The following is a 12,931-nucleotide window of genomic DNA, read 5'->3' on the forward strand; positions in this document are numbered from 1 at the left end:
CATTTCTTACTAAATGGCAAGTTCCTTGAAGGCAGAAATAATATTTTAATTATCTTTATGTGCAGTAGCTAGACAAGTGTCTGAACAACATGAGGTTTTCCATAAATGCTGAATAAGTAAATGAGTGAACGGCTTAGGACCACTACCCACTAGGTCTGTCATCTTGCCCTGCACGCTGGCACTTTTTCTAGTCCCTCTAATTCCTTCCTCAGCAGTGTGGGAGCTTTTGGTTGAAATTAGATGGTGTCATCAGTTTGACTTTGAGGAATGTCATGTTCTATTGATTCCTGCTGCTAAGTTCCACTTCCAATTCAACCTTTAGGGAAAAACAGGCAGGTGGGCCAGTCAAAACCATAAATGAGACCATTAGCCATTGCTGTCAGAGGCCATCTTAGTAGCTGAACAAATTCCTGAAGTTCCAGTCCTGCTATATCTAAATTGCCCACCAAAGATCTCAACTAGCATGCACAACTGAGATGCCAGAACGTTGTGAATCAGGATCTCCTTTAATAACTATAAGCTCTTCATATGATTCAAGATCACATTAACTTCCCATTGCTTAAAATTATAATTGCATGTTCAGAATGAAAATTCCTTTAAGATGAATTAGACTTTACCTGAAGATCCCGCAATGTTATCTCATGAGTGCGAGCATCACCTTCAAGAACTGAATGTTGGTCAAGCTTTTCTTGTTCTTGCCCCAGCCAAACTTCAAATGCCTTTAGGTCTCTCTGATACTCTTGGTGCAGGCGAACTAGTTTTTCAGACTTGGTTACTGCTTCCTATTATCAGCATTTAAGATGATTAAGACAGGAAAACATTACTACACAGTGTTGATGTATATAAGAACTTACTTTTGGAATTTTAGGAAAACATGATTATTAAATCACTGGAGTATGATTTCCTAGAAGAATAAAGCTTTAAGATTTAGGTAAAAAATATAAAAACATAATATCAGGATGAAAAGAGGCCTTGAAGATTATTTTGTTGAATTAACTACCTGATCTCTGAATTCCTTATGAAATGTAACATGGATATGCCAAAATATGAATTAACTTTACTTGTCATAAGAACACACTTTTGCTAATGAAGAAAACTGAAATTCTTATATTGTGCTGTAAGTGAGGACTGGCACTCACTGTGGATTTAATTTTCCATGTACTTTGTCTAATAAAGTAGGACATGCTTGAAAGTTATTTTTAGTTTCTTTGTGAGGCCTAAATGAAGAATGATAAATATTATTTGTGATTATTTACTGCTTTAGAAAACTCTCATTACCAGACATATTAAAACATTTATGAACTTTCTTTATGAAGCTGTCCAATTTTTTTTCTTAAATTGGTTAATTTCTGGGAATTTTTATGCAGAATTATTTTCCTTCAGTAACTTTCATGTACTAACAGTATTTGAAGGTTTTTGTTTGGGTTTGCCACTGTTTAAAGTATTAAAATTCATTTGTTCTTCTGTGCTTTCACAAATCATTATTCCTGCAAATAAATGAGTCTAAATAAGCATGGGTTTAACCCCTCCTATTTCAGTGAGTCTTCAGGGAACATGGTTAGCCATACCTTGGCCCTCTCTTTGATTGCTCTGTATCGTTCCTGAAGATCCTGGAATTCTAACTGGGTGACATAGTGTTCTGTCATGCCAGCCCCTTTGAGTTCAATGGTCTCCAGCAAACTGCTGTAACTCAGCACTTCTTCACTTAGTAACTAGAGAACATTTAAAAGAAAATAAAGGAGTTACCACGTATACCATCTTATCAGTAATACTGCTAAAATTAACATATTTTAACTGTGTAGTTGACAAGTGACCTTAGATTATCTGTCTGTAGATAAGTTGATCAATAGACCCATCTATCTATCTATCTATCTATCTATCTATCCATGTGTGTGTGTGTGTGTGTGTGTGTGTGTGTGTGTGTGTGTGTGTGTGATAGCTGGCTCAGAACTTTGTCTGAGATTCCGATTCAAAATAACTTTGATATTGCAAACTTAATTTGTCCAAAAATGGGCTCCCAATCTCTACTCCACTCCCATTCCTCCCCAGCCCCCACCAAACCCCAAATCCCCTTCTCCTTCAGTCTTTTTTCAAGGAGTAAATGCCACCACGTGCCACCCAGATGGCCATCTTAGGACACTGGAAGTCACCCTTTCTCCCTGCTCTCTGTCATTCCAGCCACAATGAAATCCTGTGTCCTGACACTTGTCCTCATGTGTGCTGCAAACTCCCTAGCCCATGCTGCTACTGTCTCTTACTGGACTTCCGCTATATCCTGCCAGGCAGATCCCCTGCCACCAATTCTTGCTCTGTTCCTTTTCCCCACTCCACACAGCAGCCTGAGTGAGAAAAGATTTTAAAACTGTAAATGGAATCCTGTCACTCCACGGCTCAAAGCATCGGCTGTCTTCCCTGGGCTGTCAGGATCGAGGGGAAATCCTCAGGCTAGGCCACATGGCGATGCGTGGCCAGGGTCCTGCTCCTCTGCCAGCTCACCTGTTTATTCTCTATTCCAGCAACACGTGGCCTTTCTCTTAGTTCCCTTCTTGAGCCAGACTCTCTCCCTCCTCAGGGCCTGAGCACATGCTGATTATTCCATTTGGACTGCTCTTTTCTCACCTCCTCCCCAGACTAATTTCTCTGCACAACATTCCTTTTGGCATGGTCTACAAGTCTGCTGTTTCAGAGAGGACTTTTCTTTCCCTCCCTCAACCCCAAGCAGTCTGCAATAGCTCTGTGCACATTACTCTTTCACAGCCTTCTTTCTTCATTGCACTTATCCCCAGTTATAATTATTTATTTATTCAGGCACTCAGAAAAGTATTTGTGTCTCCACCAGAATACAGCTCTTCTCTGTTTTATTTACCTAGAATTGAGCACAATGCCTGCACGTAGCAAGATCTTAGTACTTATTGAATAGATGAATAATTTAATTAATTAGGCAACAAATCATTATCAAATATTACCAGGTAGATAATTATGATTATATTAATTTTCAGATGCATAAATGAGACCCTAAAATGTTAAGTAACTTGGCATAGGTCCCATAAGGCAATTTAGTAATTCAAATAACTTTTATTCAGCATTTGCTCTGTGTCAGACAGAGAGCTAAATGGTGGGATATTAAAAAAAAAAATTAAGTACCTTTATCTACTAAGGGAGAGAGAGATGTGAGCATATACTCTACGTAATCGATAAAGAGATATGAACAACAGAGAACAGAAGAACTAAGTAAGCTTAGGGTAGTGGTGGTATCGTAACAAAAAGACTTCTGTCAATTCAGAAAGGTGAGTGCAAGGTTTCTGGCTGCAGAGGCAGAGTTAGATCATTACTGTAGAGGCAGGAAATCTCTGTTCCGTCTGACGCGGCATTTTCAGGAAGTAGTGAGAAATACAGTAAGGCTGAAGCATGGGTGGAAGGACAATGGGAGAGTGAAGGAAATGAGGGTGACTAAGGAGACTGTGAAAATTCTTACAAACTAGATGAGGAAGACGGGTTGGATACCACAGACAAGGGGACAATGAGGCCCTGAAGCAGGAAAGTGAGACATTCACCTTTATATGAAGAAAACAGCAGATGGAGACAAGAGACAAAATGAACAGGTAGGAGTCTGTTGCAAATTAGGAAAAGAAGGATGGATTATGGTCAGGAGGCATTTCTGAGATAAAATCAGCTGGACCTAATGCCTAATTCGAAGTGGGGATGAGAAAGAAGGAACTGGAGATAATGAAGCTCCTAATTTAGGATATTCAGCATGGGGTGACACAAATGGACTGAGATTGGATTATCAGAATTTGAAGGAACTGGGGGCAGAAGTAATAAGTACTGCTTAGGATGTGGTAAGGTTGAAGTAGAACAGGTCATCCAGTAAATATGCCCCCAGGAGTAAGGATACAAATCAAAGGTCTCCAAAATTTTATGTTTGATTACTACTATGAACAAAAGGATTCAAGAACATATCCTCAATATCTATCATCTATCTATCTATCAACTTGTTTAAAAACACATATGTAGCACTATACTAATATAAGCATGAAAATGTACAATAAAGTACAAAAGATGTGATAAAAAGAAAGCATTTTTACCTCCTAATGAGGAGTAGGCTAAAGATAATAAAAGATATTTCAAGTTGCCAAATTTTAAACGTATCATAGAACATGTATCATAGAACATCTATGAAGTTTTCCTGGAAAAGGAGATTTTCACTCACTAATAAAATCGTCACAAACAAAAGTCTGGTTTAAGGAGCCACTAGAAATTATAGTAAAAGCCCAAAATACAGTCTACCTATGTGTACAGCCCTGGCGCACAGGTAGTCATATTTTCACTAACTTAGGCGTTCTGAAGAAGCCTGCCAGAGGACAAACGGAATCTGACATCCAGCTCCCACCTTGGCTTTTCCCAGGGCTGTTGTTTTCTCCCGCAGTTCTGCGTACTGCCTTTCAGATTCATTTAGGCTGCCTTCCACGCTGTCCATCCAACTGGAAAACTGTCGAACATCATCCTGATAACTCGTCCACTTAGAAAGAGCTCCTTCGAGTTGACTGAAAGGTATGAGAAAGGGCAATAATCTACATCACGGAGAAGCCATATAAGTCCAATCTGTCCAATCTCTCTTATGCGTCTGCTCTGTCCACTCCGCCAGCAGGGAGCCCACAGATCGGACAGGGGCCAGGTGGGGGGTGGGCCAGGATGGCCAGGGCTCATCAAATCTGAGTCTGGGTCCCCGGCAAGCATAACCCCGGGGAGCAAGGGATGGTGAAGTCCAGGATGACAGGTGGAATAGCGGGACTGGACATAAAACTTAGAATCAATTAAGCAGGTCACCTGAGACCCCGGGGGGAGACTTGAGGGCGAAACTGGGAGAGATCCACTGTGTGAGGCTTTTTAAGCCAAGACCCTCTGGAGGAAGAGAATCAACACTTAACTCCACCAAGTTGAGCAGGACATCCAGAGGAGAGCAAAAAGGAATTAATAAAAGAAGGAAGGAAGAACCAAGCAAGAACAAGCACAGTAACTAACTTGCAGGAGATTTGAAAATCACAACGGAAAAATAGGGTAATGTTTTCTGAACTGGTCTAACCCTCTACTTCTCTTCCAGATAAATTAAGCATTCCTTCTCTCAATATGAATGTTATGTTTTTGACTCCATTAATCATGTGTGCCTAATTTCACTACCATACTTTGGGCTGTTTTGCAGCAGAGACTCTGTGCTCCACCCTTATTCACCCTCCAACCATTCCACTGCAGCACCCTGCCAACTGCCAGCCCCATGCCTCCTGGCCTGAGGGCATTCTCTGGTCCCTGGTGCCCGCTCAGCTTGAGCGCAATGTAGGCGAGAAGTGCCAGGGATTGCTGCCCTCCCTGGGAGCAGCCCTCCACTGCCCTCCTGACTCATGGGAGTTTGTTGACAAACATTCTAGTTCTCCAGTCCTCGGTGGGTAACTCTGAGACACGTGTTCTTTGCTGGCTCCCAGCACTGCCTGGCCAGATTAAGTTCCAGCTGTCTGCTGTGGTAACCTGCTTGAGAACATTCCCTTGATCAGCTGCCCTTCCTTCCTCATCTCTCTCCCCCAGCCCCTACTGGTGTTTTCCTGGGGTTACCTCCCAAGTAAACTACTTGGTTTAAACAATATATCTTTATGTGATGAAACCTTTATTTATCTTTTGAATTTTTAAGCAATGAACACTAACAAAAAGAAACACGTAATTATACTAAAACAAAGGCATGGTATGGCAGGCCAACCTAAATGCAAGATTGTACCTTTAATTTTATTTTGTTCTAATTTAAAAAAAAGAAGAGGAAGGAAGGAAGGAAGGAAGGAAGGAAGGAAGGAAGGAAGGAAGGAAGGAAAGAAGGAAGGAAGGAAGGAAGGAAGGAAAGAAGGAAGGAAGGAAGGAAGGAAGGAAGAAATCTCCTGCAAGTTAGTTACTGTGCTTGTTCTTGCTTGGTTCTTCCTTCCTTCTTTTATTAATTCCTTTTTGCTCTCCTCTGGATGTCCTGCTCAACTTGGTGGAGTTAAGTGTTGATTCTCTTCCTCCAGAGGGTCTTGGCTTAAAAAGCCTCACACAGTGGATCTCTCCCAGTTTTGCCCTCAAGCCTCCCCCGGGGTCTCGGGTGACCTGCTTATTGATTCTAAGTTTTATGTCCAGTGCCGCTATTCCAGAAGGAAGGAAAGAAGGAGAGGAGCAGAGGCTAGAAAGAGAGGAGAGGAGAGGAGAGGAGAGGAAAGGAAAAGAAAGAAGGGAAGAAAACTCCAGGAACAGTCTGTTACCATGCTGTTATAAAGATCCTTTGGTAATGGCTTGGCAGGAGTTGGCTTTAGTTTCACTAACCTTTTACAGCGAATTGCTGCAGACAAAAGGGAAGCCCACATATCCTTCACACTCTGCAGCTGCTGCTGGATAGCAGGAATGCCTTCCGGAGAGGTATTCTGCAGAACAGACTCCCCTCTGGTCACTATCATTTTCATCTGGATCTCTTTTTCCTGTTTCACTGATAATAGAGCCTATAAGAGCAAATACAGAAGTCCCTTGTCATTTGCATGTTTAGCATTTCTGACTTTAAATGTTTCAGAGCTCCTGAAGATGGTAGGATGATAGACGACTGCACTGAGCCATGAATCTCTCAGGCTGACCGCATGGCAGGTAACCAATCCCCAGTCACCTGCTGGTCTCCAAGTGGCCTTGGCTTCTTATGTCTTAATTCTTCTCTGAATAATCCCTTCTTTCCACTGAAATTTTATTTTACTGGTTTTCTTTTTGTTTTGTTTTGTTCTTTTGTCTGCTCGTTGATTTTTTTTTTTTTATTAGTTTCAGGGGTAGAATTTAGTGACTCATCAGTTGCATACAACACCCAGTGCTCAACACAGCAACTGGTTTTCGATAAGAGAAAAATTGAGTGGGCGCCTGGGTGGCTCAGTTGGTTAAGCAACTGCCTTCGGCTCAGGTCATGATCCTGGAGTCCCGGGATCGAGTCCCACATCGGGCTCCCTGCTCAGCGGGGGGTCTGCTTCTCCCTCTGACCCTCTTCCCTCTCATGCTGTCTCTCATTCTCTCTCTCAAATAAATAAATAAAATCTTTAAAAAAAAGAGAAAAATTGAGTACAATAGAATTCACGGTTTTTCAAAGGCCACAGGATAAAGAGCTTTATAATGTCAAGGTCTCTAGCACAACAAGCCTAAAGAAATAGATCAACTGATACTATGTATTAATCTATACATTTCAAGGTCTTCACAGGCAACTCTTCTTTTTCTATATAAGAAGGAAGTTTGAATTCAATGTTATAAAACTGGCATTACCACTTAAAGGCAAAGTTTCATCGTCCTCCCTAATCCGGACGCTGCCAACTTCTACAGATCCAGTGTCAGCCTCGCATTGCCATCACTTTGTGCTGCGGCAAGAAGGACCTGCTAGCAATTTCTCCCACATGGTGCTCTTTTGTTTTCTTTGGCTTTTGCTTCCGCTGGTACCATTCTCAAATCTCAGTGTGGGTATGAAGCTGTCTGAGAAAGCTCTTCTGAGTCCCAAGTCCCTCCCACACGTTCCACTATTCCTTGTGTGTGTCTGCAGCACCACAAGCACACCCCTCTCTGCTATCACTCTCTTCTCTGTGTCAGCCTCCAACCTCAGACAATGAAATCCTGGAGGACAACGACCACATTTTATTCATTTTTGAATCCTTGAAATCAAGACAGAGGGCCAATCTCTTATAAGACACCCAGCATATGACTGTCAGGAGAATGACTGCAGAATAGTTGTTTTATCACAAACGTGAAACAGAACTAATATGCTGGGATGGGAGAAGAACTGACTGAAGAATACAGGCAGACAAGTGAGTTTGACCAAGATGGGAAATGTCTTGCTCTAAAAAAGTTTCAACATATTTTCTAAGAATAAATGTGTCTATGATGTAATTTGAAACTCACCTCTTAACTATATCAAGCAAATAACCATATTTGGTTGTAATTTTAGCTTAATTTTTGTAAATTATTTATGAGTGGACATGTCTGGAGTCAAATGATTCAGGGATGCTCTGCAAACAGGGTCACACCCACAAAGTGGTCTTGGAGTTGTTGTGGAAAGAGTGTAACATAATCACACCAGACAGACAGAGACTTGAGAATTTTGAGAAAAACAAATTCTGTAAATTAGAGACATTTCTCTATAAAATGCACACCTCAAGCTTGAGCATCCTGCTGTCTAGCACACTTTTGTCGGATGTTGGGTGGCAGTAGGAGTCCAGCATGTGAACCGCATCGGTCAGCCAGTCTTGGAGCTCTTTAATCCCGAGGGAGAACTGATTGTGTTCTGCAACAATTCTATCCAATCTTGACACTTTCTCCTGGAAATGACAGAAATAGTTTTCCAGCTGTCCATGCCACTCTACAGCCTACAGATGCTCAAATTGTAAAGCTAACCATTGGTTTCAAATAACACCAATCAGGCATAAGTTCCTGTGCTGTACAAATACGATGCAAGTCTGTATTGATCAGAGATGTGGGAAGTATCTTTGGAATAACTGGTTCCAAAGCAGAACAATTACAATGATAATTTACTGCTCCCCACCTTAGCCACTACTCTTTTTTATGACAACTGTGATATTCTTTTGGAATCAGCAAAACTTCTTTCTAATGCCTTATGTGGGAGATGAATCAGAGTAGTTTCTACCTTTCCCATACCACACTGGGCTCAACTGATACCATGACCATATGACCTACCTTGTAGCCAGTTCTAAAACACAACTATCTGAGGTTTTGTAATCGCCAATTGGCGACCATAGATATGACTTATTTATTAAAGGTTATATTCGACACAGCGAAGATTTTATGACTGTTTACAGCTCTTAAAAGCATTCAAAATTCTACTGATTTTTGACATCTAAATAAATACAAAGGAATAGAAAGATGTCCTTAATTCTAATTTCAGATATATGCCAGATTTCCTAAAGACAAAAAAGAAGTAACTTATTTATAGACAAAAAATGGGTATAAAAATAGACTATTTACTGCAAGACCTATACCAGTATGACTGTCTCAATGATGCTTTATTGAGGACCCAAATTAGCAGACCAGAAGTAAGTCCACACTAAAATAGGTGACGCCATATTACAGCAGGTTCCCTACATTCTAAGATCTGAAATGCCGAAGAGAAATACAGGGAACAAATGTCCAAGCCACATAAAGCTCAAGGTAGACCTGCCCCACGAAGTTCAAGATGAGCCTGCATTATACCTGCTGAATGTGCTGAATTAGGTCATAGGGATATACCATTTACTTTTTTCTAAGTTGTTGGAAAAGATATCTAATCAGTTATATGAATCATTGCTGATTTTGAGCTCTACTCTAGAATCCAAAATGAAACTCTCAATCAACACATCCTTGACAACTATGATTTAAAAAATTATCCCAAACTCATTATATTCAATCCACTGAAATTTAAACTGCTTTGAATTCACGTTTTTCTAAAATCACTTATCTGAGATTGTTTCAACCCCAAACTCTGAATTTTGCCTTATGTTTACACTTTGAGTCTTCGAGATAAAAGCACTGGGGAACATACCATTTCAGTATTGAAGAGAATATTTTGTGCAATAATAGAGATGGGAAGTCTCTTCAGTCTTTGAAACCTCCCTTAGTTTCTTTTCAGACAACCATGCTAAGGTGACACAGCACATACGCGTGACTTAGACTGCAAGGCCGGGAAGGACACTTACACACCTTATTTCTGACCCCACACACACCCTCGCACAACCCTACTGAGACTCCAGATCTGTGGCCTCAGTACCACACACACACACACACACACACACACACACACACACACACAGCACATGGCGGGCGTTACCTTCGTTAAATTGCTTAGAGCTAGATACTGAGAAGACAGCTGCGATACTCTGTGCATAAAGCTCTTGCTGGCAGCCTGTCCTTCCCACAGCTGCTGAGCTTTCTCTCTTAGCCTGTTGAGCTGAGGCTCGTAGCAGTTTATTTCCTCAAGGACAGACTGAAAAGCACAAGCAAGTTACTATTAAGAGGCTGGGGAAAAGCACATTGCAGACGAAGCTTTGGCCCAAAGAACGCGGAAATAAACATGGCGAGCAGTGGGTGTGCCCTGAAGGTTTTGTTATTTCCAGGTTACACACAGTTTAGACTACAGGACAGAAACAGATTGCACCTCAAAGGAAAGCCAGAAAACATAAAATCTGTCAGAAATCGGGAAGGGGTACGCTCCATCTCCCAGACACCATAACCTAGCTCCAGGGTCCGCCTGAATGCAAGGTGGTGCAGAGGATGGGGGTAAAGACATGACTAGAAGGGCAGAGGGTCTCATTACCTGGAGCTTTTGCTGTTCCCTCCTCTTTGCAGGAAGATCATACAGGCGATTGCTGCTTTCCTGCACCAACTTCTCAGTTTTACTCAGCCAGTCCTGGACAGGCTCAGCACTTACTTCAAAGTCCTTCATTTGGATCTTCAGATTCTATGAGGTTTTAGATCATGTTAGGATAAAAAAAAAAATTGTAATAGCAAGTCCAAAGTCCTTCACTTGGCATTGAAAGCCCACTACAGTCTGGCCCCCTTGCCCTTCTCCCCTCTTTCCTTGTTCCCAGTGTATAGAACATTCTACATTTCACCCTAGCACCTGTGTAATTTTTGAACATCCTTTCAGAGCTTTTAATCTCAAGTTTTTCAAAAAGGAGTTTTTGCCTCGTTATCCAGCCCACACCAGAATTCACACCCACTTCTCAACTTCCGTCACATTTGTTGTTTATACCAGTCACTATGTACTTTATCACAGACTGGGTTGGATTGTGAGTTTTTATCTCATGCAGGCATTCCTGGTCTCCACAACTAGCTTACAAGCTCTGTGAGGGGAGGACCTGGGATACACCATTGGTGCCTTGGAGAAATATAAATAAATATTAACAAACGTTTTGTCAATATGGCTTATATGCTTATTATGTATTTAATAAGCAACTTGTTTATTCTAATTTATAAAGATACCAAAAAATAATACCTAATAGTGTTCTGTGTTTATTACATAAGAAGCTGTGACTACTTTCATAGATACTTTGTAGGTATTAATAGCTGTAAAATGTATTTGATAAAGTTTTATATGGTACCATTTAACTTCAGCAAAGGTGTCTATATCCACTCTTACTTACAAAAATGCTAGATTGAAGTGAATTTGAAATTTATGTTACCATGTGAACATACTAAAGGCTTTTAAACTTAAATTCAAACTTAAATTTAAATCAGAGCTTTAGGTAGTACTGTCAAAGAGATAATCCATAAAGGTTAGCTGAAAAATCTAAGTGGCAAGGGCTGCAGGAGCCTGTGGGAGAGCGGCTCAGGGTTCCATCGGTATCTGATCCGGACTGTCTACAATGTGGGAGAGTCACACCTGCCATGGTCACCTCTTAGGGACACAGGTAGCTGTAGAAATGCTTTGGAAAACTAAAGCGCTTCACAAACTTAGCTTCTCCTTCTTCCCCATGCCCCTCATTGAATTAGCTACCAAATCGTGCTGTGTTTTACCTTAGGGATAAATTCTCTCCATTATCATTTCCTTAATCCAGGCCTTCATCTCTCTCATCTGGACCATTATGAGAAGCTTTCTCTAGTCTTACAGCTTCCCCATTCTTGCCTACACTGTGGTCAGAGTTGACACTCCAGTAAGTTTATCTCCAGCTTGAATACCAGTAGGTTCCTCACTCAGTCTTTTTCAACTAGGGTTTTGAAAGAGAATTGAGCCCTAGTGTCCTAAAACATCCATTCTACATAATGAATTAACCTCTCTCCTGTGCATCTAAAATGGTATGGATTATGTTACATCCTTGGGAAAATTGAGAACATAAATGCTGTTCAGGGGTTCAGATTAAAAAAAAAAAACCTCGATAAGAGTCAAGATCAAATGGCTTAGTACACCAGACATTTCCTATCTTGCCCTAATCTTCATTTCCAATCTCATCTTTGTTGTTCCTCCCACAAAACCCCACGTGGATGTCAAACTTCTCAAAGTCCCCCACTGTTGACACTCACAACACTCTGGCCCTGCACATCCAGTTCCTTCTGCCTGAAATGCAGGTCAGCCTTGGCAAATTCAAAGGATGTTTAGCCTTCAAATTTCAGTTAAAATGTCACCTTTCTGGTAATTTTCCTTGATTTCTCCAAATGGAGTTATTGCATCGTTCTTTGAGTGACTACCGTAACCTGGATATATCTGTATTATATTGCAATCATTTCTTTATATACTTATTTCCCTCTCCACAAAGTAAACTCCCTGAGGAAAGGGAAGAGACTAAACCTTTTGTATTCCTAACATAGTGGCTGGCACATATTGTTTTCTATTTTATTTCTAATAGAAATGAAGGAAGGAGGGAAGGTAGGAAGGGAGGGAGGGAGGGAGAAAAAAGGAAAGGAAGATAAAGAAGGCAGAAAGCAGAATATTCCCCACCTATCCATTTACTCCTGGACATCTCTTGGACTAGGTAATCATGCAATCAATGCTAGATGTACTACCTTCAACAATAAATGCTTCAGAGCTCAGGCAACATTATACTAATGATTTCTGTAAGGTTGTGAGTAAATTTCTAGGCACTGCACAATGGTTATCACTCTCTATTAAATGGAAGATGCCTGTCTTGAAAGAATAGCCACCATTACAGAGAAGAATTACAACAGTCTTGGTGTAGGGAAGAACTGAGGGAACACATATTTTCTCTTTCCAGATATTAATTCTCTATTATTATGCTTTTCCATCTTGCATTAATTATGATCATAATCAAATAAATGATCTATTCTGCCAGGAAGTGTTGGTTGAAAGGGAAATAATTGCTCTCCATGCCACTAAATTTTCCTCCAAGAGAAGAGTTGATACACAAAACAGGTGATCTCACAAGAAAAAAACAAAACAAAACAGTTGCATCATGGC

The 12,931-nt window shown here is 40.8% G+C and overlaps 1 protein-coding gene across 11 annotated transcripts in view; it reads right to left on the bottom strand.

Moving 5' to 3' along the window:
• The window catches only part of SYNE1 (spectrin repeat containing nuclear envelope protein 1), a 336,369-nt gene that overhangs the window by 201,805 nt on the left and 121,633 nt on the right, over positions 1-12,931 (bottom strand). For all 11 annotated transcript variants that reach the window (XM_073894098.1, XM_073894101.1, XM_073894100.1 and 8 more), the window contains 7 exons: positions 10,334-10,477; positions 9,848-10,003; positions 8,181-8,345; positions 6,337-6,509; positions 4,391-4,544; positions 1,569-1,712; positions 618-782 (listed from right to left, as the gene is read on the bottom strand). In XM_073894098.1, coding sequence (XP_073750199.1) covers positions 618-782; positions 1,569-1,712; positions 4,391-4,544; positions 6,337-6,509; positions 8,181-8,345; positions 9,848-10,003; positions 10,334-10,477 — 1,101 coding nt within the window. The remainder of the gene's footprint in view (positions 1-617; positions 783-1,568; positions 1,713-4,390; positions 4,545-6,336; positions 6,510-8,180; positions 8,346-9,847; positions 10,004-10,333; positions 10,478-12,931) is intronic.

This window comes from Callorhinus ursinus, unplaced genomic scaffold, assembly GCF_003265705.2.
Source record: "Callorhinus ursinus isolate GAN/ISIS: 27379988/994484 unplaced genomic scaffold, GSC_fseal_2.0 scaffold6, whole genome shotgun sequence".
In the NCBI taxonomy this organism is placed as follows: Eukaryota; Metazoa; Chordata; class Mammalia; order Carnivora; family Otariidae; genus Callorhinus; species Callorhinus ursinus.